Below are 26,284 nucleotides of genomic sequence, written 5' to 3'. Positions count from 1 at the left end.
TGTGCCACTGTGAGCCTGGCAGAGTTGCCGAAGTATCGCAGATCTTCATGTCTCCTCTTTCCTCCTTGCTAAGCACCAGGCGCCTGGCTGACCCTCACCAGTGGCCCAGCCAAGAAGGTCGGCAGCTGTGGCCAGCAACAGCAGGGTGGCAGGATGTACTTGTTGTAGCTGGGGTTGAGAGCCACCATAGGCTTCCCACCAAAGCCCCTGTGGGGACCTCCCAGTGGGCCAGGGGTTTCCCTAGCTTGGCCATGGGCTGTGTTGCCCATAGAGGTCGAATGACTGGGCAGCTTTTGGGTAACTGCCAGGACATTGGGGAGGCAGATGCTCTTCAGACCCTGGGGCAGGTGGCCGGCTGTGGTCTGGCATGTGCTCCACATGTGGCATGCTTTGTGCAGATTGGCGTGCCCAGGTGCTGCCTCCTAGGTGCACCAGGAGCTGCGAGGACGCCCATCATCAGCCGCCTGTGTGATGCAAACAGTGTGCCCTGTCCCAGTCACGTGTGGCTCCTGCCACAGTGGCCTGGGCATTTTTATGTGGCCTGTGCTAGTGCTAAGCCTAGTGTGCATATGTGGGGGTGCATGTGCCCACATGGCTGATGAGTAGTACCATGTCCAGGCTGGGCCTAGAGGCAGAGACCCTGAGCAGGGGCCCATGGTAAATGTGGAAATTCAGGCTCCCATACACTCTGTCCCCACACTGTGGTTCTGTTAGTGGAATGGAGTCTCCTACCACCCAGGCTTTCCCTGTGGCACATGGGCCCTCCCCTCTCAGAGCAGAACTGGCTCGGGATCCCTTGCTCATTCAGGTGGCCTTACATGAAGGACATGCTGCAGGTGTCCTGGACTCCACTCCTTGGCATCCTGGAGACATGCCAAAGAAGGTGGCCTGTGCTGGGTGTTGGGGGATAGGGAGCGGCTCTCTGAACGGGAGCAGGTCCCAGGTGCGTGAGCCTCGGAACCTGACCCAGTCCTGCCCCTTTCTTGTCTGCTGCTGCCCCAGAGCCCCCACCAGGCTGGCACTGGCAGAACTTGGCTGAGTTCCAGCCCTTGGGACCCCTGACAGCCTCAGAACCAACCCTGGTCTGATTAGGGCTGAGGCTTCAGGCCCCAAGCTTTCCAGCTCTTAGGGTATTTTCCAGAGTGGGTGGGGGTTTCAGCGTCTTAGGGCACCCAGGGAGAGTCTGACACAGTGCAGGGAGGGGCACCCTTGATGACTATGGGCCACTGCTTTGGGGGCTGCAGTGGCCCTGAGAAGGCTGAGGTGGGCCAGGGAGGAGAAGTAGGAACCCTGGAGGTAGAGACCTCACGCCACAGGCGGGTGGCCCCTGCAGTGCATGTACTCCCCAGGGCCCAGTTGGCTGCTTGCCTCGCCTCACTGAGTCCTTACATCACTTCCACCACATGCGGAAAATTCCATTTGGTCAGAACCCAGATGCTGATCAGACATTTCCCATTCTCTTTCTGAATGGGCCCAGGGAGGGGCAAAGGGGCCGCCAGCTACATGGAAAGAGGTCGCTGGACTGCCACACGAATGCTATTGTGCATTCCTCTGGGAATCTGGCTCAGGAGGTGGGGGCAGAGGTCATGGTGGCTACAGCACTCTCCCCACAGATGGCCTGGCTGAAGCCTGCTGTAGTGGGTGCCTGGGCCTCTGGGCAGAGGGAAGCAGTGTCCTAGTTTACTGGGTACTCCAATGCCTGGCCTTATGTGCCCCAGATGGGACAGGTTCTGTATGTTTACAGTGGTGGGCTGGGTCCCTGGCATCCCGTGGGAGAGTACCGTCTGGTCCTCTCTCCAAGGGAGCTGAGTGAGGCTGCCCTCTGGTCCCCGGGAGCTGAACAGTTTATAGCTGGCCCCTCTAAGGAGGAACAAGCCTGCCAGAGAGAAAGCTGCCCCAGTGCCTCAGAGTTTGGGGGGAAGAAGGCCCATGTTTCTCATCCCCTTCTGTGTGTGGGCTCTGTATAGTAGTCCCAGGAGGTTACCTGGAAGACAAGCCTAAAGAGGCAGGATGGCTGTCCCTGCTCTGCCAATGAGCTTGGCAATGGCCTCCCATAGGGGAAGTATAGGCAGATCCCAGGGCACAGAGGATGGACATGGGAGCCCCATCCTTGCAGGCAGGAAGTGCCTCCTGATGCTGGGCCAGAAGAGGAGGGAAAGAGGAGAAAGGACAGAGAACGTAGGGACCCCTGCCTCCCTGGTTCAGGGAGATGGTCATGCTGGCACCAGGGACTCTGCCTATCACCACCCTGGGAATGGAATAACTCTTTTCCCTAGGTGAGCCCCAGGACACATCCTCACCCTTATGACCTGGCCTGGGGTTTCTTGGTAGCTGGGCCTGCCCTAACCCCTCCCCCCTGCAGGTGTCCCAAGGCCCAGGATCTTGGGCAGCCCCCGGACACTATTCCCAGCTATCATACACATTGGCTTATTTCATCCTCATGGTAACAAAGCAGTGTTACTGTCTCCATTTTATACATTTTATAATTCAAGTACTGACTCCCAAATCATTCTGAAGCCAGGTAGAACAGCCTTTGGACCTCACACTCTGATTCTCCCATGAGCCAGCATGCCTTGTTTGGGCCTGAGTTTTGAGGGTGGTGGGCAGGGAGCACTCCTGCCTCCTATCCGCAGCCCCTCCCTCCCAATACCTCTGTCTTCTAGCAGATGGATCATAGTCTTAAGGCAAGCTTCTGAGGGGCGGGCACCAGCAGGACCATTCACAATCACCATATACTGAGCAGGATCCAAACTCTGGCCCCTTGCAGATTCTGGGGCCCTTCACTCAGGTGACAGCCCTACAGGGGGGTTGAGAAATGGTCATAACCATTTTACAGAGAAAGATTAAAGCCCAGAGAACAGCAAGGCCTGATCAGAGACAGGAAACCTGCAGGTGGCAAAGCTGGGGCTCAGACCCACTTCTGGGGCCTCCCACGCCAGCTGAGAAAGCTCTAACAAGTTCCTGTTTTATGTTTAATTATGAAGGTAGTACATACACATGGCTAAAAAATCATGAGAGCTATGTGAGATGACTGGAAGGCACAGCCCCCTCCAGGTCTTTCTGGTGCCAACTGTTCTTGGTGGCTCAGCACCCTCAGGCCTTACCCCTGGCCTTCCCTGGACGTGAATGTGGAGGAAGAGGCTGATCTGGCACTGTTTAAAATCTCTTGACTCCCTGGTCTACCAGGTCCCTGCATATGCCTGGTGCTTAGCTGTATCCCTGCCAGCTGCAGGCACCCCTGCCGATGTCAGCCCTCTGCACCAGGCAGTGCCGCCAAGGGGTAGGCTTCCCATGCCCCAGATCCTGTTTGGCCAGTAGTGTTTATCTTGCCCTACCTCAGTTTTCTCAACTGGCAAAGGGAAGTGGGTAGTCCTAGCACCACCAAAGAGGTGATCTGAGCCCACAGGCTTTTTGATGTATCCTGATGATCACTGGGTGGACATTCTAAACTGCCAGAGCCAAGGCTGGTGTCTGTTTAGGTTCTGGCTATCATGTGTCTGGGATCAGCAGCTCATCTCCCCAGTTTCCAGCTCCCTCACCCTACAAGGGATTTCCCTGAGAGGACATAAGCTCCCTCCCAGTATGGGGTCTAGTCCAGAAAGGCTCGTCTGCAGCTGTGTCCCGGAATGAACAGGGAGGGGATGACTAACCAGGTTAGAGGCCTCTGTAAGCCAGGTGCAGGAGGGCTTGCCAGAGGGGCTTGGCCAGGGAGGGTTGAGGTGGGCTAGCCAATGTAGCTTCCAGACGATGGAGACCCCAAGGATGGCTCTGGTTATGGAAGTGCAGATGTCATGGGCCTGGAGGAGTGGTCAGCTGCCCTGCAGGTGTGCCTCGCCCTTTGCCCCTGACCTGTAAGGAAGAGATTGGTGGGACCTATGGTCTCTAGCTGGTGGAGTCAGCACCTCCTGACCATGCCCAGCTCCATGCAGGTGAGAGCAAATCCAGGACTCTGCTGTTCCAAGCACCCTGATATTTACTGATTGCTATGTGCAGAGCCTAGTGCTGGCCAGTAAGGGTACTCCTGGGCTACAGGACTAGGAAAGGGTGGCCCCCATCATAGGACAGGCCTCTGGGCCTCAGGTGGGTACTTGGCTACTGCCCAGCTTGACCTATGTGCCTCTCTGTGTGATCTTAGGTGATTGCCCTGGGGCCTCTGAGGCCTATCTGTGATACAAGTACCTGGTTTCTCAAGGGAACCTGGGCTGACATAGTGGGTCTGGGGTCAGTTCCTGGGCCTGCTCCCCTCCCCCAAACAGCTGGCCAGCGGGTGTTCAGGGCCTTGGCAGACCTGCTAGTCCTGGACAGCAGGCAGCTGTGCCCAGGCTGAGGGAATGGGAAGCTGCCCACCCCTGACACCCTGTTCGCTTGTTGCTGGGTGGTCATGGGACTAGGGCAACTGGCTGGATAAGAGCTACACACCCTGTGACCACAGCCTCATGGTAGTGCCCTTGCCTTCCCCTCAAGGGTCCCCCCATAAAGTGCCCTGGACAGGGGCAGAGGCCCAGTCTCTAGACAGCATGATGGTCCCCAGGGCACCAGACCATGTAGAAGGTGATGTGGCTGCCTCTGGGTGTGGGCATCAGCCAGCTTCTGGGATAGCAGGGAGCATTGTCGTACCACAGCCTGGCAACTGGGCTGCCAATCTAATGGTCCCAGTGCCTTCCAGGCAAGGGAGGCCAGACAGAGGATGGTCTACCCCTAAGGCTCCAGGGAGGCCTGCATTGCTGCTGCGTCCAGTGTGAAAAGCAGCTCTAGGAAGGGCAGCTGAGGGGTCCCGGGGCGGGGAGCTCACCCTACAATGAGGGCTACCATGTTGATGTCCACTCCTCTGGGTACCTCCCTTACTTCAGGCTCTATGGTACTCTTGGTCCCTCAATGAGGCACAGCCCTGTGTCTACCCGACCCTGTCATAGGAAGTGCGCAGAGCTTCCAGAGGGACTATTTCATGAGCAAGGCCACGTGGCCAGCAAGTGAGTACATTTGAACCCAGGAATATAGAGTTATGGGACCTGAGTCCTTTCTCTGTACCTTCTCTGAAGCCTAGTTTCTTTCCTTTGCCTTTACTTTCTCTTTCTTTTCTCTTTCCCCTTCCTTCCCTTCCCTTTTCCTTCCTTCCTTCCTTCCTTCCTTCCTCCCTCCCTCCCTCCCTCCCTTCCCCCCCTCCCCGTCCCTCTTCTTCCCTCCCCTCCTTCCTTACTTCCCTCCCTCCCTCCCTCCCTTCTTCGTTCCTTTTCTTTCCTCTTCCCCAGGCGAGAGTACCCTGGCATCATCATAGCTAACTGCAGCCTCAAACTCCTGGGCTCAAGTGATCTTCCTGCCTCAGCCTCCCTAATACCTGAGGCTACAGGCACCCACCACCATCCCTGGCTAATTTTTTCTAATAGTAGTAGAAATGCTTACGCTGATTTCAAACTCCTGGGCTCAGGCAACCTTCCAACCTTGGCCTCCCAGAGTGCTGGGACTACAGGTGTTAGCCGCCACACCCAGCCTGAAGCCTGGGTCCCTTATCTGTGCAGTGGGTGTGAGAGTAGTGGCTGGATACAGGGAGGAGGGGCTGGTGCCTGACAGCTCTCTGCAGTCAGTACCCTCCCTTCCCCCAGTAGGTGTTTAGGAAACATCACTCACGCATCAAGTAAACCACTTCCTGTGGGGGATGCTGGCCTTGGACAGGAGGGCTCTTGTGTCCCTTCTGTTTTCTGTGTCCTAAGGCTCGGAGGACAGCACCAGAAGGCCATTCTATGAGCAGCCCTCAGCCTGGCCAAGAAGCTCTGTGTTGTGAGATGAGTGCCCATATATAGCCTGTGCAGGTTGTGTCCCCAGGACAATGATCATGGCTGTGTGGGGCCAGGCTGTCAGAGTGGTGGGACTCCACCAGGTAGTGCTCACCCCCGTTCGGTACTGTGGGTGGAGGGCCTCTTCCTCACAGCCTCCAGACATGAGTGAACATCTGTTGGGGCCTTTGCATGGCTCATACCTAGCCAGGGCGAGTTCAGCTCCAGCAGGCTCCCCATTTCCCTAACAACCCGTAAAACATAGCACTACAACTGAGGCAGTAATTCTTTCCCAGGGCTAAGGCAGGAGAGCTCTCTAGGCTTGAAAGGGCATGGGCCCTGGTGATGAGGACAGGAGGTGATGCTCACAGCTGGGCCCTACAGCAGTGTGACCAGGAGGTCACCTTTCTAAAGGAGGCACCACCCCCTCCTCAGAAACAGGTACAGGGGATTAAGGAACTTCCTCAGCCATGTGACCAGTCAGCAAGGGTGTTGGCCTTGCCAGCCTGCTGGGTCCTTCTGTCACCTGTATCCCCTAGCTGCCTGCCACTCACTGGTTCTTCCTGGGGCCTAGTTAAGCACTCTTGTTTAAATGTATCCTGAACGTCCCCCTAGACTCTGTGGCATAGGATGTGACAGGCCCCCCATGGGGAGGGAGCATTGGGCCTCGGAGGGGACCCCCTCCATGGCCTTGAGCAGGCCCACCTGGCCCCTCCTAATGGGACTTGGGGACCGATCTTGATGTTCTGCACAGTTGAAGATGGGGAGGGTCTTCAGTACCACTTCTCATCCGCCTGCAGGCTCTGCTGCTGCTGGGGGCCACTGCCCTGGCCTGCCTGGCCCTGGACCTCCTCTTCCTGCTCTTCTACTCCTTCTGGCTGTGCTGCCGGCGTCGCAAGAGCGAGGAGCACCTGGATGCAGACTGCTGCTGCACTGCCTGGTGTGTCATCATCGCCACGCTAGTGTGCAGGTGAGTGGAGTGGGGTGGGGTGGGGTGGGCCGGCGGGCATGGGAGCAGGGTGGTGGTGGGGTGGACCGGGCCAGGGAAGGATGGGGTGGAGCTATGGACACCGGGCCCTGCCCCCTCCCAGCGCCGGCATCGCTGTGGGCTTCTACGGCAACGGGGAGACCAGTGATGGCGTCCATCGAGCCACCTACTCGCTACGTCACGCCAACCGCACGGTGGCCGGCGTCCAGGACCGCGTGAGTGGCCACGGAGTTGGGTTCTGGGGAGCGCTCTTCCTGCTCCTGACCAGGCATCTGTGTGAGGCTGCGGGTGGGGGCTGCTGCAGGTGCGGGCTGTGCAGGAGGAGCTGGCACTCACGGGGAGTGGGGCGTGCAGCAGCCTCACTTGCGCTGGCTCTGGCGGCAGGTGTGGGACACCGCAGCAGCCCTGAACCGCACTGCGGAGCCCAGCATACAGAGCCTAGAGCGGCAGTTGGCAGGCCGACCAGAGCCCCTGCGGGCCGTGCAGAGGCTGCAGGGCCTACTCGAGACGCTCTTGGGCTACACAGCTGCCATACCCTTTTGGAGAAACCCTGCAGTGTCGCTGGAGGTGCTGGCCGAGCAGGTGGACCACTACGACTGGTACAGGTGCGACTGCATGTTGGCTGCGAATCATCCTCCCTGAGCTACTTTTGCTCTGAGCACTTAATACCAGAGGTTTTATGGGTGGGGGGCACCCAAGGCCACTGGAGGTTACAGGCTGTGACAGGAGTCCCCAAGTGGATGTCTTTCAAGAACTGACATTGTCCACATGTCCCAGAACTACCGCTAGGGCCCCTCCTGGGCACCAGCGCTCTCCTGCCCCCTCCTGGCCTCTCTCTAGCCCATGTTGCAGGGCCCTGGCCCACACCCACTATTGCTTGCAGGTGGCTGGGCTACTTGGGCCTGCTGCTGCTTGATGTCATCATCTGCCTCCTGGTGCTAGTTGGCCTCATCCGCAGCTCCAAGGGCATCCTGGTCGGGTGAGTCTGGGTGGGGCATCGCCACCTGCGGGCCCACAGTGGGAGGACCAGGTGAGGCACACAGTGCTATCCTACCCTACCTCACCCCTGTCCCCTGCCTCCCATTTGTGGGTCCCAGCCAGAGCGGCTGCTGTGGGACCTGAGCGAGATCCTTGCTAGCTAGTCTGCACGGGGCCTGCTTGAAGATGCTTCCCCAGTGCCCGTGGTTTGTGCCCCTGTGGCCAATGTCCTAGGCATGCTTGCCCCCATCCTAGTCTTAGCTTCCCTCTGTGCTCCTCTCCTGAAAGAGTCTGCACCTGTGGTACTTGTGGCCCAGAGACCTGAAGCCACCTGCCCAGGTCCCCCAGTGTTTGGGGATACCAGGGGATCTGGCTGGGACCTCTTTTTTCTACCCCGCCTAGGCTGGTGACCTTGGGCAGGTGGTTCATGAATGCCGAACCTCTGTCTCCTTGTCTGGAAGATGGAGTGACAGTTTGTGCAAAAGGTCACTGTCCCTCACTACACAATTGCATGGCCATTTCCTGGCTCCTCCCTGGGTCAGCTCTGGGAGAGATGAGAGAACCATCTGGCCCCACCTGTGTGGCACTTGCAGGTTTGAAGGAGATGAATGAGTGAAACATGCTGTGTTTCACTAGAAACATGTGATAGAGGTGATAGCACCCTGGAGCTAAATAGAGTAGGGTGAGAGGGAGTGCAGGCGGCAGGGTCTGCCTAAGGAGATCTAGGAGAAGGGACGTTGAGCACATCCCTGACCCCTACCCTCCTGAGCTGAAAGCAGATGGAGTCCAGGTTCTAGCCTTGAGGACCCAGCGTGGGAGCAGCTTCCCTTTGAAGCCCAGCTTGGTCACTCCCTCTTATGATCACCCTTAAGGGTCACCCCCTTAAGAAGGGACATTGAGCACATCTCTGCCCCCAAATTCCCCCCTCCTGAGCTGAAAGCAGATGCTAGAGTCCAGGTTCTAGCCTTGAGGACCCAGCGTGGGAGCAGTTTCCCTTTGATGCCCAGCTTGGTCACCCCCTCTTATGATCAACACCTATGTGACCAAGAGCCGGGGACATTTGGACACATGAGGAAGTATGTTTGATGGCCAGTGTGCAGGCCCACAGTGGGGTGTGCAGAAGCCACAGAGGGACAGAGGAGGTAGATGAGCTCAGGCCTCAAGCCAATGAGAGCTTGCTGTTATAATAACAGCCCTGCCCAGTGTTCTGAGTAAGGCAGTGCCCCTGCAGGGTTTGGGCAAAGGAGGGGCTGCTATGGCTGAGGTTAGCATACCCCTCGGGCCACTATGTGGACAGCAGGCTGCAGGGTTCAGAGTGAAAGCGGAGGAAAAGGGCCTGGGGAACAGAGTGCCACCTGGCCTTGCCAAAGAGTGAAGGCCCAGCTTCTCTACCCCGAGCCCAGTCTACCTTAGCCAGGATGGGCATCTGTCTGGACTTGGGCTTTAGGCAGCTCTGGCTGAAGCCAGTATGGGCTAGACCTCTAAATGTGTCCTGGGACCTGCCTTCTGGCCTGCAGCCTGAGGGTAGCACGTCCCCAACCCCCAGCATGGGGCCTGCTGACTGGCTCTCTTTGCTCCAAGGGTCTGCCTGCTGGGTGTACTGGCTCTGGTCATCAGCTGGGGCTCACTAGGCTTGGAGCTGGCTGTGTCTGTGGTAAGTGACAGAAAAGACCAGCGAGCCCCATTTGTTGAGCCCTTCCCAGTTCCCTCAGGTCACTGGGAGAGTGGTGGGAACCTATCCTGGGCTCTTACCACATCCCGGGCCCCCAAATCACATTCCACCCTTCTGAGCTGAAAGCAGATCCCGGAGGCCCGAGAACTTAGGGTAGAAGCAGCTTTCCTTTCAAGTCAAGCTTGGTCACCCCTGCCTATACCTCCCCAGGGCTCCAGCGACTTCTGTGTGGACCCCAACACTTATGTGACCAAGATGGTGGAGGAGCACTCAGTGCTCAGTGGGGGTAAGTCTGCAGCAGGGTTGGGTGGAACTGGGAGGGCAAGTGGCTGAGGCAGAGGGACCTCTGCGCTCGGGGAGAGGTTGTGGGAGGCTCCTGAATGACTACGTACAGAGCCCTTGTGAGGCCAGTGATGGGGGCAGAGGACCAAGTAGCCTGGTCAGGGGAGGCCTGCTAAGTAGGTGGCATCAAAGTTGAGCCAAAGAGGGCTGCACCTTGTACAGAGGCCCTGAGGCAGAAATATGTAATGATTTACTGAGCAGAAGGTAGACCAGTGGGGCAAGGAGCAGGGGGAGGCCACAGGGCCATGTCACAGTTGTGACCATGGGCTTTATTCTGGAGGTCCATTCAAGGAAGAAAAGTGGGGAAGAGACAGGACGCATCTTTGGAGGTCTCTTTAAAAGCTTCTTCAGGCTGCTGGGGTCACCAGGGGATGAGGCAGGAGAGTGGAGATAGGGCTTGAATGCATGGAGCAGAAAGTACACAAGGCTGTGCTTTGAAGGCGGGCCCCAGGGACTTCTCAATGAGTGGATGTATTGGGGAGCTGAGGCTCTGGCCTGGGCGGCTGTTCATTGCAGGGCCATGAGTTGGGTTGGGTCTAGGGAACAGTCCTGGAGTGGGGGTGGGGGAGTCCAAAGGTTTGGCCAGGTTTGTAAGTCGTTTTAGACATTAGAAGCAGGACATGGGAATCTGGGGTCAGGGTGTGGTCAGGCTGTACACTATTCAGCTTGTTGGGCCCTGTTATGGAAGTGTCACATGTTCTGTAATAGAAAATAGAGGGGCTATCCCTGGGGGAGACTGGATGGCCTGGAAAATCCCATCCCTGTCAGGACCATCCTGTCACCCTTAGTCCAACAAAGCCACAGGATTAGCTTGTGGGCTGGTTTTACAGCTTATTTTGTGGAAGGTGCCATTTCCTCCACACCCTAAGGATACCTCTCACCTTGCCCTCAGGTAGGGTGGGAAGGAATGGGCCTTCCCACTGGGGGCTAGTGACTGCTGCACCCTTGGCCCTGACGCCGTCAGCAGGTCCCTGCTACTCCAGGCTCTTGGGACCTTGGCAAGCACAAACAGCCCCTACTGTGCTCAACTGAGTGCACACACATGATCATATGTGCACACACACAGGTGTGAGTGTGAACTCCAGTTTGCAGGCCAGACAGCCCCTTCCAAAAGACCATAAAGCCAGCTGTATTGGCTCCATTTTACAGGTGGCTAAAGTGAAGACTGGTGCTGTCTTATGTTTCTGAGTACTTTGATTATTTTTTCAACTTTTAAAATGTTCTTTTATTTTTAACATCCTTTTGTAATTGGAAGAACTAAACTTACAGAGAGTTCAGAAGGTGGAACCTCAACAAGGGGCAAGTGCACGAGGACCTGGGGCTCACTGAGAGTGTATGGGAGCCCAGACCCCAGTGCCAAGTGCAGGTGTCCACATGCACAGACCCATGCGGATACGCATGCAGACACATGCATACAGATACACACACATAACACACATGTGGTCATACATATGCAGGCAACTGTCTGTGCTCAGCTGCTGTATCTGTGTCCTCTCTCCGCAGAAATCCTGCAGTACTACCTGGCCTGTTCGCCTCGAGCTGCCAACCCCTTCCAGCAGGTGAGAGCATGACTATTACTGGGGGGCCGGCCAGAAGCCAGGGTGTGCAGGGAGAGCCTGAAGTACCTGGTTACTGTATAAGAAAGGCCCGTGGGACTCTGGGTGCTGTGGGAGGTAACTGGGTGGAAGCTGTTCTGGAATTACCACACTGGACCCTGGGCACAAGGTTTTTGAAGTGACCTGGTTAATTCACCTCCATCCCTAGAACTCCTTTCATACCTTGAATTGCCTTTCATGGGGGCAGTAAGGGTCCCAGGGTTGCCTCTACAGAGGGCATCTGTTCAGGTGGCCTGCAGGGAAGGCTGTGGGGTCTGTGACACCAGCTGCTAGTCATGTCTTTGTGAGTGCTGGGCCCTCCAGGCTCTGGAGACTGTTCATCTGTCTTGAAGCTGCTGTGCTTTGCTCTATGGAGTGGGTGCATGATTCATGTTGCCACCTTAGGAGTCTGTTGCCTCTGGGTATGTCAGCAGCAGAAGCTAGGAAGGACCCTGGTGGCCTTGTGGGTTGCCATGTAGGGGATCTGGGGGAGGGAGGGAGAGGCAGACTGGCCCTGGCCCCTGCTGCCATCAGCTGCCTGTCCATGGAGCAGAAGCTGTCGGGCAGCCACAAGGCACTGGTGGAGATGCAGGACATTGTGTCTGAGCTCCTGAGAAGCGTCTCCCAGGAACATCCAGTCACCAAGGTAAGGGCATGCAGGGAAGGGAAGGGCAGGGATTCGCTTTTCACAGCATGAAAGGAATTTGGGGGTACAAACACAGCTCAGGGCTGGGCATGGTGGCTCACGCCTGTAATCCTAGCACTCTGGGAGGCCGAGGCAGGTAGATCACCTGAGCCCATGAGTTTAAGACCAGCCTGAGCCCATGAGTTTGAGACCAGCCTGAACCAGAGCAAGACCCTGTCTCTAAAAATAGCCGGGCATTGTGGCAGGTGCCCGTAGTCCCAGTTACTTGGGAGGCTGAGGCAAGGGGATCACTTGAGCCCAAGAGTTTGAGGTTGCTGTGAGGTATGACACCATGGCACTCTACTGAGGGTGACAAAATGAAACTCTGTCTCAAACAGCTCAGGACAAATTTGGAAAAGACAGTGGGGCTGGCCTGATAGGGATCTGGTATTAAGGTTGTGAGTAATACCTGTTTTCTTCTCACCCTTTCCAGATAAAGGCCTCTTTTTTTCTTTCCTTCCTTCTCCTCTTCAGTCCTTTTCCCTAAGGTTTCAGGTAGTTTTTCAAAATAATTTTGTTGGTTGGTCATTGTGGCTTACACCTGTAATCCCAATACTTTGGGAGGCTAAGACGGGAGGAGCACTTGAGCTCAGCAGTTTGAGACCAACCTGGGCAACATAGCAAGACCCCATCCTTTAAAATTTTTTTAAAAAATTAGCTGGCTTGGTGGCTTATACCTATAGTCTCAGCTACTCAGAAGTCTTAAGCCAGGAGGATCACTTCAGAAGTTGCAGGCTCAATGCTATGATTGCACCACTGCACCCCAGCCTGGGTGACAGAGACCCTGTCTCTAAATATAATAATAATAGTTTTGGTTTTTATTTTAAAAGTGATACAAATTGTATTTAAAAATTGGCTCTGCACCTGTAGCACAGCAGTTACAGCACCAGCCATATACAACGAGGCTGGAGGGTTCAAGCCCAGCTCGGGCCTGCTAAACAATGACAACTGCGACAAAAAATAGCTGGGCATTGTGGTGGGCGCCTGTACTCCCAGCTACTTGGGAGGCTGAGGCAAGAGAATCACTTAAGCCCAAGAGTTGGAGGTTGCTGTGAGCTGTAACGCCATGGCACTCTACAAAGGGCGACATAGTGAGACTGTCTCAAAAAATTTGGAGAAAATGAAAACAGATAAAAGAACGAAATAAGGTTAATTTTTAGGGTTAGGTGCACGCCTTTGGGGCATTCTGGAAATTTGAGAGGATTACTGTCCCTCCCATACTCCTCCACCCCTGGACTGTTCTTGACCCTATATTTTTATTAAAATACCATTGGCTAGGTGTGGTGGCTCACACCTGTAAACCTAGCACTGTGGGAGGCCAAGTCAGGAGGATTGCTTGAGTTCAGGAGTTCAAGATCAGCCTGAGCAAAAGCGATACTATCTCTACTAAAAATAGAAAAACTAGCCAGGCATTATAGTGGCATGTGCCTGTGGTCCCAGCTACTTGAGAGGCTGAGGCAGGAGCATAACTTGAGCCCAGGAATTCCAGGCTACAGTGAGCTATGATGATGCCACTGCACTCCAGCTTGGGCAACAGAGCGAGGTTCTGTCTCTAAAATAAAATACATGTTGCTATACTCCAGACAAAAATCCAAATCTCCTTGGAGGTATTAGTCCACAGGTTACTTGTGGGGAACCTGGCCTTGTCCCCTGCTCCAGCGCTGGGGACAAGAGGAAAGCACATGTCATGGGCATGATGGTGGCGCTCAGATTCCATGTGGGAGCAGCAGGCCCTTCTCTAAGTTTCTCTAAGAAACTTCACAAAATTCAAACACACATGCACAAACACATACTATTTTAAGGTTACTTTTATTTTGGTTACAGTCAGGACATTCTCTTGACTTCTTTGCAATTGAGTGGGTAGATAGGTATATCAGTTAGCACCGGCTGCCATAACAACCCCACAGACCCAGTGGCTGAAGCAGCAAACATTTAATCCTCACAGTTCTGGAGGTGGAAGTCTCAGGTCAAGTATGGTCAAGTCTGGCTTCCTCCAAGGACTCACTCCCTGGTTTGATGACGGCATCTTCTCCCAGTTCTTCCCATGATGGTCCTCTGTGTGGTCTTGCCCTAATCTTCTCTCCTTATAAGGACACCAGTCACCTGGAATTGGGGCTACCCTAAACATCTCATTTTAATTTGATCACCTCTTTATAGGCATTGTTTCCAAATATAGTCCCACTCAGAGATACTGGGTTAGGGTTTAGCACATGTATTTTGGGAGACACCTATCAACCCATAATGGTAGGTTCTATTATCCTCAAAGCCATTTTAGGATTATAGAAGGACCTTAGCATCTCTAATAGCTGGTCTAGAGGAACCATTATTGACCTATAAGTGTGCCTTTATTTCTCCTTGCATGAGACAGAGCTGGAGGTGTCTGTGCATACGTACACATGCACATGGATGCACAGCAGAATCAGGTTCACTCTGCACAGAGAGTTTGTGTACTGTTTTGTCACTTACCATATCTTGAGAATTTTCCCTTGTCACTCTTTCGCCTCTGGTTTAGAGTGCTGTGGCATCTTAGCTCCCAGCAACCTCAGACTCTTGGTCTCAAGCTATCTTCTTGCCTCAGCCTCCCGAGTAGCTAAGACTATGCCCCGCTAGTTTTTCTGTTTTAGTAGAAATGGGGTCTCACTCTTGCTCAGGCTGGTCTCAAACTCCTGATCTCAGGCAGTCCACTCATATTGGCTTTCCAGAGTGCTAGGATTACAGGTGTGAGCTGTGAGCCTGGCCTAAAATAACAATTTCTAAAGCCAGAACAAGTCTGCATCAGTAAACATGCAGGTGCTTTGCTGTTTTTCCAATTACAGTAAAGGGAGCTCTATTTTCATGAGGTGGTGACCACACTGAATAGGCATCTGTGGGTCCTCATGCCCTTGGTAGGCCCTGTGAATCCAAGGCACACTCTGGAGTCCCCATTTCTGAAGGCCCAGGGTTCTCAGGGCTTGCCCCAAGACCCCAGGGTTGAGGGTGTTCTCAATGACAGGTTATGAGATGGAGTGAGACCTGGGGAGCTCTTGAGGAGGTGTGGCTGGCTTGAGACCCCCTTCCAAGTAAGTTTTGACCTCTCCTGGTGCATGTGTCCCAGGACCCCCTGCTCCGTGTCCAGGAGGTACTGAACGGCACAGAGGTGAACCTGCAGCACCTCACCGCCCTGGTGGACTGCCGCAGCCTGCATCTGGTGAGACGCTGCTGCCTGGGGCAGAGGCATTGCAGCAGGGGGCAAGGGACAAGGAGCAGCCATTCAGGAGGACAGACAGTGGGTCCTCTGCCCAGCCTTGTGGGGGTGGGGGGTGGGGGGATGGTCCAGGCCTCTGCTGCTTGGTTGAGGACCTCACACTGCCTGTTCCCACCTCTCCTGTCTCTGGGTCTTGCCATCTTGTCCCCACCCAACCTCAGGACTACGTGCAGGCGCTGACAGGCTTCTGCTACGACGGCGTTGAGGGCCTCATCTACCTGGCCCTCTTCTCCTTTGTCACTGCCCTCATGTTCAGCTCCATCGTCTGCAGTGTTCCACACACCTGGCAGCAGAAGAGGTGAGGGGCTCAGAGATGTCCTGGAGCTAGGCCAGACCACATGCAGGATATCTTATAGGCATGCCCTTCTGAACACACATGTCCTAGTCCCCGGAGGTGAGGGGCATAATGCCTTCTCCCCTCTTGACCCTCTCTTGGCCTCTGCAGCATCTCTGAGGCCACCAGCAACCAGGTGCGAGTATCCCCATTTCACAGAAGGAAAACAGCCTGGAGGAGCTCCTGGCGTGGGTCATGGAAGTCCAGGACAGGCAGTGGGGCTGGGGTCTTCTCCCCCAAGGCTGGCTCTATGCCCCCAACCCTGGCTGGGAAGGCAGCTGGCAAGCTGTGCAGACTCAGCTTCTGCAAGAGGTGGCCAGGATAGGAGCCAGCCTCCCAGGAGCTGCCGTGTGCTAATCTTTGAAGTGGGGGTCTGGGTGGCCCCTGGGGTCTCCCCATTTAGTACTGGGTTGAATGGTGTCTGGGCATGTCTCTCTTTCCTTTCTTGGGGCCTCCACAGCTCACCTTTCAGGCCCTCCTCTTCCCTCTCGCTCAGGGCTATTTCATGGTGGCCCAGCTTGGATGGCAAGTAGTTCAGCTCAGATTTCTTTTCTTTGTCTGGATTTCTATTCTATTATTTCCCTTGTGGTGGATATGGTGGCAGTTGTGGCAATAGTGGTGATAAAGAGACGGTCATAATGGTGATGATGGTAGTGGTGATGGTGATTTGGTGGTGATAGTGATGGAGGTGATGATGATGGTAGTGGTGGCAGTAAAGTTGCTGATGATGGAGTGGTGGTGATGGTGACAGTGGGAATGAAGATGGCAGATAGGAGTAGCTATGGAACATAGTCTTGGAACCACATGGCTAGGTTCTGATCCTGACTCTATTATTGCTTATTGTTTGACTGTGGGCAAATCTCATTACCACTCTAGCCCTCAATTTCTCTGACTGTGAAAAAGGAGTTTTAAAAAACACACCTTGAGGATTGAGTGATTTACATAGGGCCCCAGCCTAGGCTTGACTGGTGGTCATTGCACACCCACCAGCAACCACTGGCCTAACTACTATGAGCCCAGCCCTGGATCCCCTCTGGGCCCATGCTGGGTATGGAGGTCTCCAGAGTGGCAGAGGTCTGGCCCGCTGCTCCCTCATTCCACCCTGCAGCAGCCTGTGAGGAGCAGACAGGAAGCCAGAGTACAGCAGGGCAGAGAAAACCAGCTCAGGCTACTCAAGTTACACATGGTCCCTGCAGGGGCAAAGGAGAGTACTGCAGCCTCCGGCTACCAGCCTCCTGTGTTCCCTCAGCAGGGCCCCTGTGCCCTTCCCTTAATAAGCAGACAGTATGGGCATGTGCAGGCTGTAGAACAGATTCTGGCACTCAGGTGAGCCATGGGACCTGTCCCACAGTGTGGCTGTGCCAAGGCTGGAACTAGGAGCATCTACACCAGAGCTGACCATTGTAGGTCTTATGGCTGGCTCCTGCTGGCTGGAGCCTGACCCTGTTCTGGGTGTCCCTCTTTGCAGAGGCCCTGATGAGGACAGGGAGGAGGAGGCCGCTCCAGGGCCAAGGCAGGCCCATGACAGCCTGTACCGTGTCCACATGCCTAGCCTGTATAGCTGCGGTAGTAGCTATGGCAGCGAGACCAGCATCCCAGCTGCGGCCCACACCGTCAGCAACGCCCCGGTTACTGAGTACATGTGAGTTCTGGGGAATAGGCCAAGTTCAGCCCAGGTAGGGACAGGCAAAGCTAAGACCTTGGGGTAGGTACCCACACTTACTGGGGGTGGCCAGTGGGGCTGCAGTGGCTGGGTCACCTGCTCTTGCATGCCTCTTATTCCCAGGTAAACCTGGTCAAGGAACTATGGGGAGGCCGCATGGTCAGATGGAGGTTCCCTGTTTAGGGCACAAGGATGCTATGGCCAAGGACCCTGGGCAATGGGCACCTGTGGGGCTACCCTGAGCTCTTTGTTACGGTGAGCCCGTAATGAGAACATGTACCCACACCTGTGGAGGTCAGGGTCAAAGACAGGGTGCCAGGCAGAGCTCGATGGGCACGGGCTCTGCCTGGCTCTGAGATGAGCCCTCTTGATCCAGAACTGAGACCACTGTGGCCAGCGGTCAATTCACAACCACTCTTCACTCTTCTTGCCTCAGGAGCCAGAATGCCAATTTCCAGAATCCTCGCTGTGAAAACACCCCACTCATTGGGCGTGAGTCCCCGCCACCCTCAGTAAGTGTTGGGGCGAGAGGGTGGGTGGGGCCCTTGGCCCCAGAGGGGGGTCTGCTGTGCCACTGCTGTGGTGGTCTGGTGCATCTCGCATGGGCAGTGTGAGCTCTGGGGGCAGCTATGAGCCTCTAGCACTGGGAACCAAGAGGGCTGTCCCCAGCTGGGGACTCACAGGGTACCTGGCCTGAGAGGACAGAGTTGGGTTGGCCTACCTGCTCTCCTGGCTGGCCTTCAGGCACCTTAAGTCCAGAGTGTGCAGTCTTGCAGGCCAGCTGCCCAATGGAGTCATCTCTTAAACTCTGTTTTAGGGGAAGGGAATGGGTGGGTAGCTCTCTTGTCTCTCTTGGGTGGGGCCCTGGCATCTTTCTCTTCTCCCCCACTGGGCCTCTGGTCTGTTAATAGGACCTCCCCCAAACCCCACTCCCAGTAGCCTGGGCTCAGGTTCCTTTCCTCTTTCTCCCTTGACTCTTCTTCTGAGTGTCCACTGGAGGCCAGAGGGTCCAGATAGTGCTATACTAGACCTGGGGTCCCCTCTAACTTTGGGAGTGAGTCACAGACAAAAGCAGGCCCACCAGTTTTGGCACCAAAGAGAAGGAGGTTGTGGAGAGGCTAGGGGCTGGCGGCTTCCTGGGGAAAGAGGGCTAGGCCCCAAGGGTAGGGCCAGAGACCAAAGGCTATCTTACTTCTGGAATACCAGCCAAGTGGCCACCACCTATAAGATCTGTAGGCACAGAGCAGTGCCTGAGTTGCCCAGGACCAAGGTCTGTATAGCCCAGAGGCCCCCACATCACTCTCAGTCACTCTTATCCTCTTCATCATATGTCCCCACGGCCTGTTCCAGCTGGGTCCCATGCCCTGGTATTAAGGCCACCATCTCTCTCTCTCCTGCACCCCACCCACCCTGGGCCCTCCTAGCGCTATCTAGCTGCCCTGGACTCTGGCAGCCACGGGGGCTGGCAATTTAAGCCCATGGACAGTGCCCGAACGCTGTGGTAGCTGTACCCTCAGAGTGACAGGTACTGACCCATTGGGTCCCCCACCCCGCACGGCTGCCCGCCTGCGCCTCTGCCCTGCACTCATTGCCACCCTCCTGCTGGCACTGGACTCTGGCTCCATCTGTCCTGCTCCCACCCACTGGGCTGGGTCTGGGCAGCACAGCCCATCCATAGACCTCTAAGGCCAGGCTTACAGCAGAGGCACGAGCCCCCTCCAGACCCTGCTGCCAGCTGCCGGTAGTCCCAGGTTCTCTTGTCACCTCCCAGTGAGGAAACCACCCACCTAGATCCTGTGTTTCCTGGGCTTGAGGCAGAGTGGAGCTCGGCCCCTGAGTGTGTGGCCTGCAGGTCTGGCCCTTGAGGTGTAGCCTGTGTTGGCCCCTCCCTACCCCATGTCCCCACCCTGCTGCATGTCCCTGGAATGACATGGCTCCTAGGGCTGCTGTTCCTCCTCTGCCGCACCTCATGGCCACCCGGCAGGCTGCTCGCACCGTGTCCCAGGAGGGCTCTCAAAGGCCCAGGGAACATCATCCCTGGGGGTCGAAGGACTGGGGATGGGCCTGCCCCTGGGGTTCCAGAGCCCACTTTGGGGGGGGGGGCCTGCCTGGTACCCCATACCCTTGGCACAGGCCTTGGCCTTTGCTCCCCATGGGCATGTGGGCCTGAGCACATGCCTTATCCACATGTGGTGGTCTGCAAGCACACCCCCACATGTACATACATGCACACATTTGACACACATGGGCACTGCTCGAGGTTGGATAAGGGTGGTCAGATGTGCAGCCATCTACATAGCCAGATGGATGGGGCTTCCCCGCTCTGTTCACCTCTGTCCCTGGGTCTGGTCCTGGGTCCCCAAGAGTGGGTGGCAGCATCACTCCAGCTGGGGGGCCTGTATGGCTTCTGGAGCTTTCTCCTGGGAATGATGGGACAGAGGAGCCAAGAAGGTCAGCCCAGGGTACCCATGGTCTAGGGCCTCCCTACTCCTGTGACCTCAGCCCCTAGGGCCTAGGGCCTGGCTTCAGGAGGACTTTGCCCAGCACAAGGAGTGGCCTGGCCTGTGGGTCCTGATATTGGGTACAGTTAGGGCCTTTGAGCTCTGCCTGGCCCAGAGCCCAGATGTCAGCAATGTGGTATGGGGGGCAGATGCACTCTTCTGATCAAAGAAGAGGCTGGGCCCCTACCTTGAGCCTGGGGGGTGGCAAGCTTTGTGCGCGGGGGGCTGCCACCTCCCTCAGCCCCAGCTGGCCTTCCTAGAGCCCCCTCCTGACATGAGCTCTGTCAGCTAGGCCATATGCTGTCACATTTTACCCCTGGGTTGGCTTCTCGCTCCCTGGAGCCAGGCCTAGCTAAGGACGCTCTGGCTATGCCCGGGGCCCTCTGACCAGCACATCCCCTGTCTTCCTCCAGTACACCTCCAGCATGAGAGCCAAATACCTCGCCACGAGCCAGCCTCGCCCTGACTCCAGCGGCAGCGGCCACTAGACCGTGCTCCAGGCAGCCACTTGCCCCATGTGCCAATCGCCCCCTCCCTGTGCCAGCACTGCCGCTTCCATGCAGGGCCATCCCTGGACCTCCACATGCCACGCCAGGCCCACCTTGGACAGATGCATCTGCAGGCCGCTTGTCTCCTCCTCTCCCCTCCCTGCAGGGGTACAGTTGAGAAGCCGGGGCTTTGGGCCTGTACCCCCAACTTGAGTCACGCACCTGAATGCTGCTGCCAAGACCTCTGCCCTGCACAGCCATCCTTTACCCCTGGATTCACCAAGCCCACTCTGGGCAGGTGCCTGTGCTGTGATGTGTGATGCCCCCTCTGCAGATGCACTGCTCTTGCATCCCATCTCTGCCTTCACCCTGGGGTATGCAGTCCCTTGCTGGGCCCTTCTCTCCCACAGCTCTTGACGCCACATGCCCTGGTGCTTCTGTGGACCCCTTCTTAGTTCACAGGAATGGCAGGAGTCCCTCTATGCTGGGCGTCCACTGGCCGCTGGGAGACAGGGCATGCGCCACCTGCTCATCCCCACACCGCAGACCTCCCAGCACCCCCAACACCCGTTTCTCTGCAGTGTCTGTGGCACTCTCCTTGCCTGTGTGGCCCAGCTGACCACAGCTCACCTCTCCTGCCAGTTGCCAGAAGCCTCACAGGGCTCTCTGCCTCCCGGCCACCTCTCTCCTTCAGCACCTGCCCTATGGTGGCACCAGCCCTCCACAGACAGCAGGGGCCATTTGTGGGCAGGCCATCCTCCCGCTTCCCAGTGCTGGCCTCCTTCTTGGTGCCAAAACCCCTCTCCCAACTCCAAAGACTGGGTAGCTTCATCTGGTTCCTTTTTGCACTAACCACATTTGTCATCTCTAGGGCAGGCCAGGCTATGGGCCGAGGGGACCACTGGCCCCCTTTCCTCCCTTGGTTCTGTTTCCATCCATGCCAGGTGCAGAGTTCCCAGAGCCTGGCCTTAGGGGTTAAGGCCCAAGCTGGCTGTGAATGTGCCCTTTGCCCCTGCCACCCTCCTGGGACTAACCACTAACCTCACTCCCAGCTCCATGGACACGCCTAGCTGAGAGCCAGCAAGTTGACCCCAAGTCCAGGCTAGAATCAAGGCCCAGGACAGCTGGCTGGGAGCTGGGGCTGGAGTAACTGTTTCTTCAATGGGTGCTGCTGGGATGGGGCCCTAGTCCAACAGGTGGCCCAAAAAGCCTAGTGATCCCTCCCTAGGCAGCTGCTGTACCGGGAGGACTGTGTACTTGGAGATCCCAAGGGCTGTGGACTGAGGTCACTGTGGCCTCAATCTTGTCCTCCCTGTGAAGTGGGAACAAGGCTTCCCTAAGGTGCTTTTGGCTTTTGTGTATGATGTTTGCTTACTGCCATGGAGGGTAGAACCACCCCACAAATCAGGATAGGGAAGTTCTGCCTCTTCCAGCCCCAGCCAGGCCCAGCCAGCCAGTGAGGCTCAATGTATGTATAAAGGCCAGGGGCAGCCAAAGGGCCACTGGATAGCCACATGCAGGAGTCCAGGCCTGGGCCCCACAGGGGAAGGTGGGCAGACAGCCCCAGCAGTTTACAGACACATGGTTCCCAGAGCAGCAGGGCAGCTCCCCGTACCAGGAATGTCCTCATCCCTTCCCTGAGCCAGCCCTGCCCTTCCTTGGTTACCCCTTTCCATTATGCTGGTGTCTGGGACCAAAAGGGAGAATGGGGACAGGCTGGGGAGAGGAGTCAGTCCTGGGGAGCCAGGCCTGGGCATCTGAGCCCCGCTGGGCATGACCAAACCTCAATGAAGGGGACTCTGCTCCAGGCTCTGTCTGGCTATCATTCTGAGCCCAAGGGGCCACAGCCCACTGCTCAGCCTTTCCTCTGGGCTCAACCATGCCATGGGAGCTTTCCTGGCTGTGGGTCATGAGGGAGGCACTGGCATCCCCACCTGGGTGCCCGCCGTGCGCCTTGTGACTACTCAGAAGCACAAATGCTGCCCTGGGCAGCGAAGCTGCCCACAAGGTGAATGTAAATAGCATGAGAGGTGGGCGCTGCCCGGATGTGGCTGTGAACCCCCGTGCTGTCTTGGGACTCATGACTGTCATGTGCGTGCTTGCGTGCGTGCCCTGTGTGTGATTTTACTCACCAAGGTTGAAGACAGGAAAAGGGAAAATCAAAAGGGGTTCAAACCCCACCTCAGTAATGGAGGGGAGCAGTTCCTGCCAATGGTTTTACTTTTGTTGTTAGTACCATGTCCCCAAATACCCCATCCCTGTGATCTCTCCACACCCACCAGGGGCATCAGACCAGGGCCAGCTGCCCATGGCCAGCACCCATGCTCACCCCACACCAGTGGGCCTCATGTCCATAGGCTCTGCAGTGTGGGGTGGGGCTCTGAGGGTGCCCATTCTCCTGCCCTGGCAGGTCTGGGTAGGGGGACATGCCCTCCACCCTCGCCCTGCTGCACCTCTCCCCCCCCCATCTCACTATGCAATCCTAGTTCCAGGCATCACCCTCCTGCCCACAGACCAGCTCACCCAGCCCCAAAGGGTGTTCAGTTGGCTGCTGGGGCAGGCAGGAAATGGGGCTTTCTGTGGGGATCTTTTTGTTTAGCTGGCTGTGATGGTTATATGCAGCACCACTTCCTATTTGTTACAGATTATATATATATCTTGTTAAAGTTCCCACCACCCCCATTCCTCCTCCCCACCCTGACATCTGACCTCCCCCCACCCAGCGGACTTGAACTGGAGCAGACAACTGAGGCCTGAACCATTTTTGCATTTTTCCCTCCAGCCTCCGTAGGTCCATGGCTGTACGTACTGTCACTGTGTTTTTGTTTTTTAGAACTGGGTTTGGGGGTTGATTTTTATTTCTTTGGGGGCTTTTTCTTGGCAAATACTAAAAATCTCGTCAATGTAATTTCTGTGGTTTCTATTCAGCTTGGGTTTCATGTTTTAAAATAAACAAATTTTAAAAAATGGGGCTGTTTTCCTGAGCTGTCCTGGCTCCTGCCTGGAAGCATCTACAGAGTCGTGGCTCTGAGTGGGGTGGGACCTCATGGGCTGGGCCAGGGCCTTCTCTGCAGAGAGTGTTGAACCCAGCATTTGGGGACAGGAATATCAATCCGCCTGGCCATCAGGATGAAAGCTGTACTCTGTGGTCTGAACTCACCCTGTGAATAACCTATTCACCTCACAGCGAGCCCTTCCCACATCTGAAGTTAGGAGAGGCCCCTTTGGGCCAGCAAAGCATTTGTCTCCCAGGCCTAGCACAGGCCCAGAATACAGGTAAGCAAAGGATCTGCCACGCCCAGGGGAAGCTGCCAGACTGTGGTTCCCAGCTTTCTGGACACATGCGGGCACCTGGGTCAGGGGCAGGTGGTTGGGTTGAACTCCTCTCTCCTGCCCCCAGTACACACTGGTAGCTTCAGCCAGTGGTATTTGATTTAACTGTAGCTGTTCTGGGAAGGGACCCAGGACAGGTAAGCTCTAAGAGGGCTGCTGAGATGCCAAGGATGGGGGCTTTCAGGGTATAGTGGGATAAGGAGAGTGAACTGGTTATATTTAGACCAAGGCCCCAAAAAGGTAAGAGTGTCCCAGACTTGGAGTGAGAGGGAAAAGCCCAGGCACATCCTACACCTCTCAGACCTCAGTCCCTGTGACTGTATCAGGGACATCCTGGTTTCTCTTGGGATGGCATACCATTCATTCCTGCACTCAGTGGATGTTTTAAGTCCAGGCACTGTTCTAGGTGCTGGGGCACAGCCAGGGATAGAAGGACAAAGAGCTCTGCCTCAAGTATGTAAGAAAGCAGCCAGTGCTGCCGGGAAGACCAGGGCAAAGGAATCAGGAGGGTGAACCCAGTGCAGGCCAAGCGCATTTTTCAACAGTTGGGAGAAATCCTGAACAACAACTGGCCGCCAAGGAGAGACCGTGGGAGATCAGGAAGCATGTGAGGTCTCTGCTGCTATGACAAATTGCTACAGATGCGGTGGGCTTAACACGAACTTAAGATCTTACAAGTTCTGAGTTAGACATCTCCCTGGGCCGAATTCAAGGTTTTGGCAGGGCTGCATTCCTCCTTGAGGATCTGGGGAGAGAGTCCTGGGGTTCAGAACCCCTTTCCTCACTTTTCTCAGCTTCTAGAGGCCACTCACATTCCTCGGCTCATGCCTCCTTCCCCTATCTCCGAAGTCAGCAGCAACACCACCTTCAGATCTCTTGATCTGACTCTACTCCTCTGCCTCCTTCTTGTAAGGACCTTTGTGATCACATTGGGCCCACTTGCATAACTCAGAATAATCCTCTCATCTTAAGATCGCTTATTAACTCCTACCTGCAAAGTCTCTTTTGCCATGTAAAGTAACATAATCACAGGTCTGGGGAACTAGAAAATGGATATCTTTAAAAGCCATTATTCTGCCCACAACAGGAAGCTAGTCTTGAGACTGAGGAAAGAAAGGTGTCCAAGAAGCAAGAACAACTAGTGCAAAGGCCCTGAGGCAGATACATGCCTGGTATGGTCATGCAAAGTTAGAATGGCCAGGGTGGAGTGGAGGAGCTAAGGGATCACACAGGTCTGTGGTCTTTGTAAGGATGCTGATATTTACCTGGGGGGTTGGGGGGGACATAGTGGGGTTAGAGTCACATGACCTAACATTCATTTAAACAGCATTCTTAGCTGCTGAATTGGGAAGGGGACAGGGCACAAATGGGAAACCAGTTAGGAGGCTACTGCTGGGCTGAGGGCAGTGATGAGAACCAGCTGGGTTCTGAAAGGTAACGCCAAGAGTACTTCCTAGCAGACTGGGCCTGATGTGGGTTTGGGTCAAGCAGTTGGGAGAATGGAGTTGATGGGTGAGGCTGGGACCCAGGGCATGGTGGACTGTAGCAGGAGCTGGTGGGGATGAGGGGCTGAGTCATAGTAGGTCATCAGTACATCATGAAGATGGGCAGAAGCGGTGAGCTGCAGGTGAAAGACAGTGGGAATCCCTGGGGGTCCCCTGAAGCCTGCTGGAACTCTAAGTGAGACTCTGAGTCTCATTTTGAGCTGCTAGTGAGGGGTTTTTCTCCAGCCATACTCCACTGCGGGTGTCCACCTGGAGGCCAAAGGCTGGGGTTTAACCAGGTCGCTGTCACAGCTTGTCCAAGAGATGTTGAAAGTGACATCAACCTTGTGAGATTCTAGCTGAGGACAGCCCAGGAGGGAGTGGGCTGTGGAATGAGAGGGGCACTGGGTCAAGACATGGGAGAGGTGAGGGGACTGAGGTTGAGGCAAAGTACAAAGCAAGTGTTAGGAATGGCAGCGAAGCCTAGAGAGTGTCAACTGAGGCAAGGAGTTTTGAAGGCGAGGACCCCAAGGATGGACCCAGGAGCAGTGCAGGAGAGGGTGTGCTGGAGGGTGTCCAGGAATCCCAAGGTGAAATCTCCCTGGGACAGGGGCCTGCCGATGCCCAGCAGGGGGCGCTGGCAAGGGAGACGAGGAGGAGGGATGGGGAGAAGGAGGGCCTCATTCACTCCAGGGTTCCCCGGTGCCCAGGGATACTGGTGGGGCCCGGCTGTGACCCCAGGTATCAGAGCAGGAGGAGTGCTGTGGACATTGCGCTCCAGGGTTGGGGTACAGGCAGCGGCTGTGGGGCTCTGGAGTTCCTTCCACAGGAAGCTGACTCGAGCTCCACTCAACATCACCCACATTGCAGAAATCAGCTATTGGTCCTAAGGGCACAAGCACGGAGCTGCAGAGCCTGATTCCCCAGGCCACTTGGGGCTGCACCCCCAGACCCAGCAAGGGTGAGGAGAAAGGTGGGATTTGGAAGAGGAGAGAAACCACCAGCTTTTGACCACCAGCTGGCGCCCGAGGACTGTGTGGGTGGCACATGGAGCGGAAGTGGATCTTTGGAGGCCTGGGCAGGGGCGGTGGGAGGGCAGTCACAGCTCTGAGCCCCCAAACTCAGCATGGCAACATTGTCTGGGCAGTCTTTAGGCTCAAGGGGCTGAGACCAGGAGCCTCCTTGTCCCTGGGTCCCTCCTAGGGA

The 26,284-nt window shown here is 55.9% G+C and overlaps 1 protein-coding gene across 3 annotated transcripts in view; it reads left to right on the top strand.

The window, feature by feature from the left end:
- TTYH3 (tweety family member 3) overlaps positions 1–23,230 on the top strand; it is a 31,603-nt gene extending 8,373 nt beyond the window's left edge. Inside the window, exons 2-15 of one of the 3 annotated variants that reach the window (XM_053555562.1) lie at positions 6,068–6,212; positions 6,572–6,741; positions 6,863–6,974; positions 7,144–7,364; positions 7,643–7,738; positions 9,319–9,391; positions 9,620–9,695; positions 11,255–11,310; positions 11,900–11,992; positions 15,126–15,218; positions 15,437–15,573; positions 17,078–17,251; positions 17,709–17,784; positions 18,697–20,180. In XM_053555562.1, coding sequence (XP_053411537.1) covers positions 6,117–6,212; positions 6,572–6,741; positions 6,863–6,974; positions 7,144–7,364; positions 7,643–7,738; positions 9,319–9,391; positions 9,620–9,695; positions 11,255–11,310; positions 11,900–11,992; positions 15,126–15,218; positions 15,437–15,573; positions 17,078–17,251; positions 17,709–17,784; positions 18,697–18,777 — 1,554 coding nt within the window. In that variant the 5' untranslated portion in view covers positions 6,068–6,116 and the 3' untranslated portion in view covers positions 18,778–20,180. The other 2 variants (XM_053555561.1, XM_053555560.1) reach the window with 2 other exon arrangements.
- The last annotated feature ends 3,054 nt before the right edge of the window (positions 23,231–26,284 follow it).

This window comes from Nycticebus coucang, chromosome 12 (assembly GCF_027406575.1).
Source record: "Nycticebus coucang isolate mNycCou1 chromosome 12, mNycCou1.pri, whole genome shotgun sequence".
In the NCBI taxonomy this organism is placed as follows: domain Eukaryota; kingdom Metazoa; phylum Chordata; class Mammalia; order Primates; family Lorisidae; genus Nycticebus; species Nycticebus coucang.
Note: the sequence above shows the minus strand (reverse complement) of the source record. Positions and strands in the feature narration are given on the sequence as shown.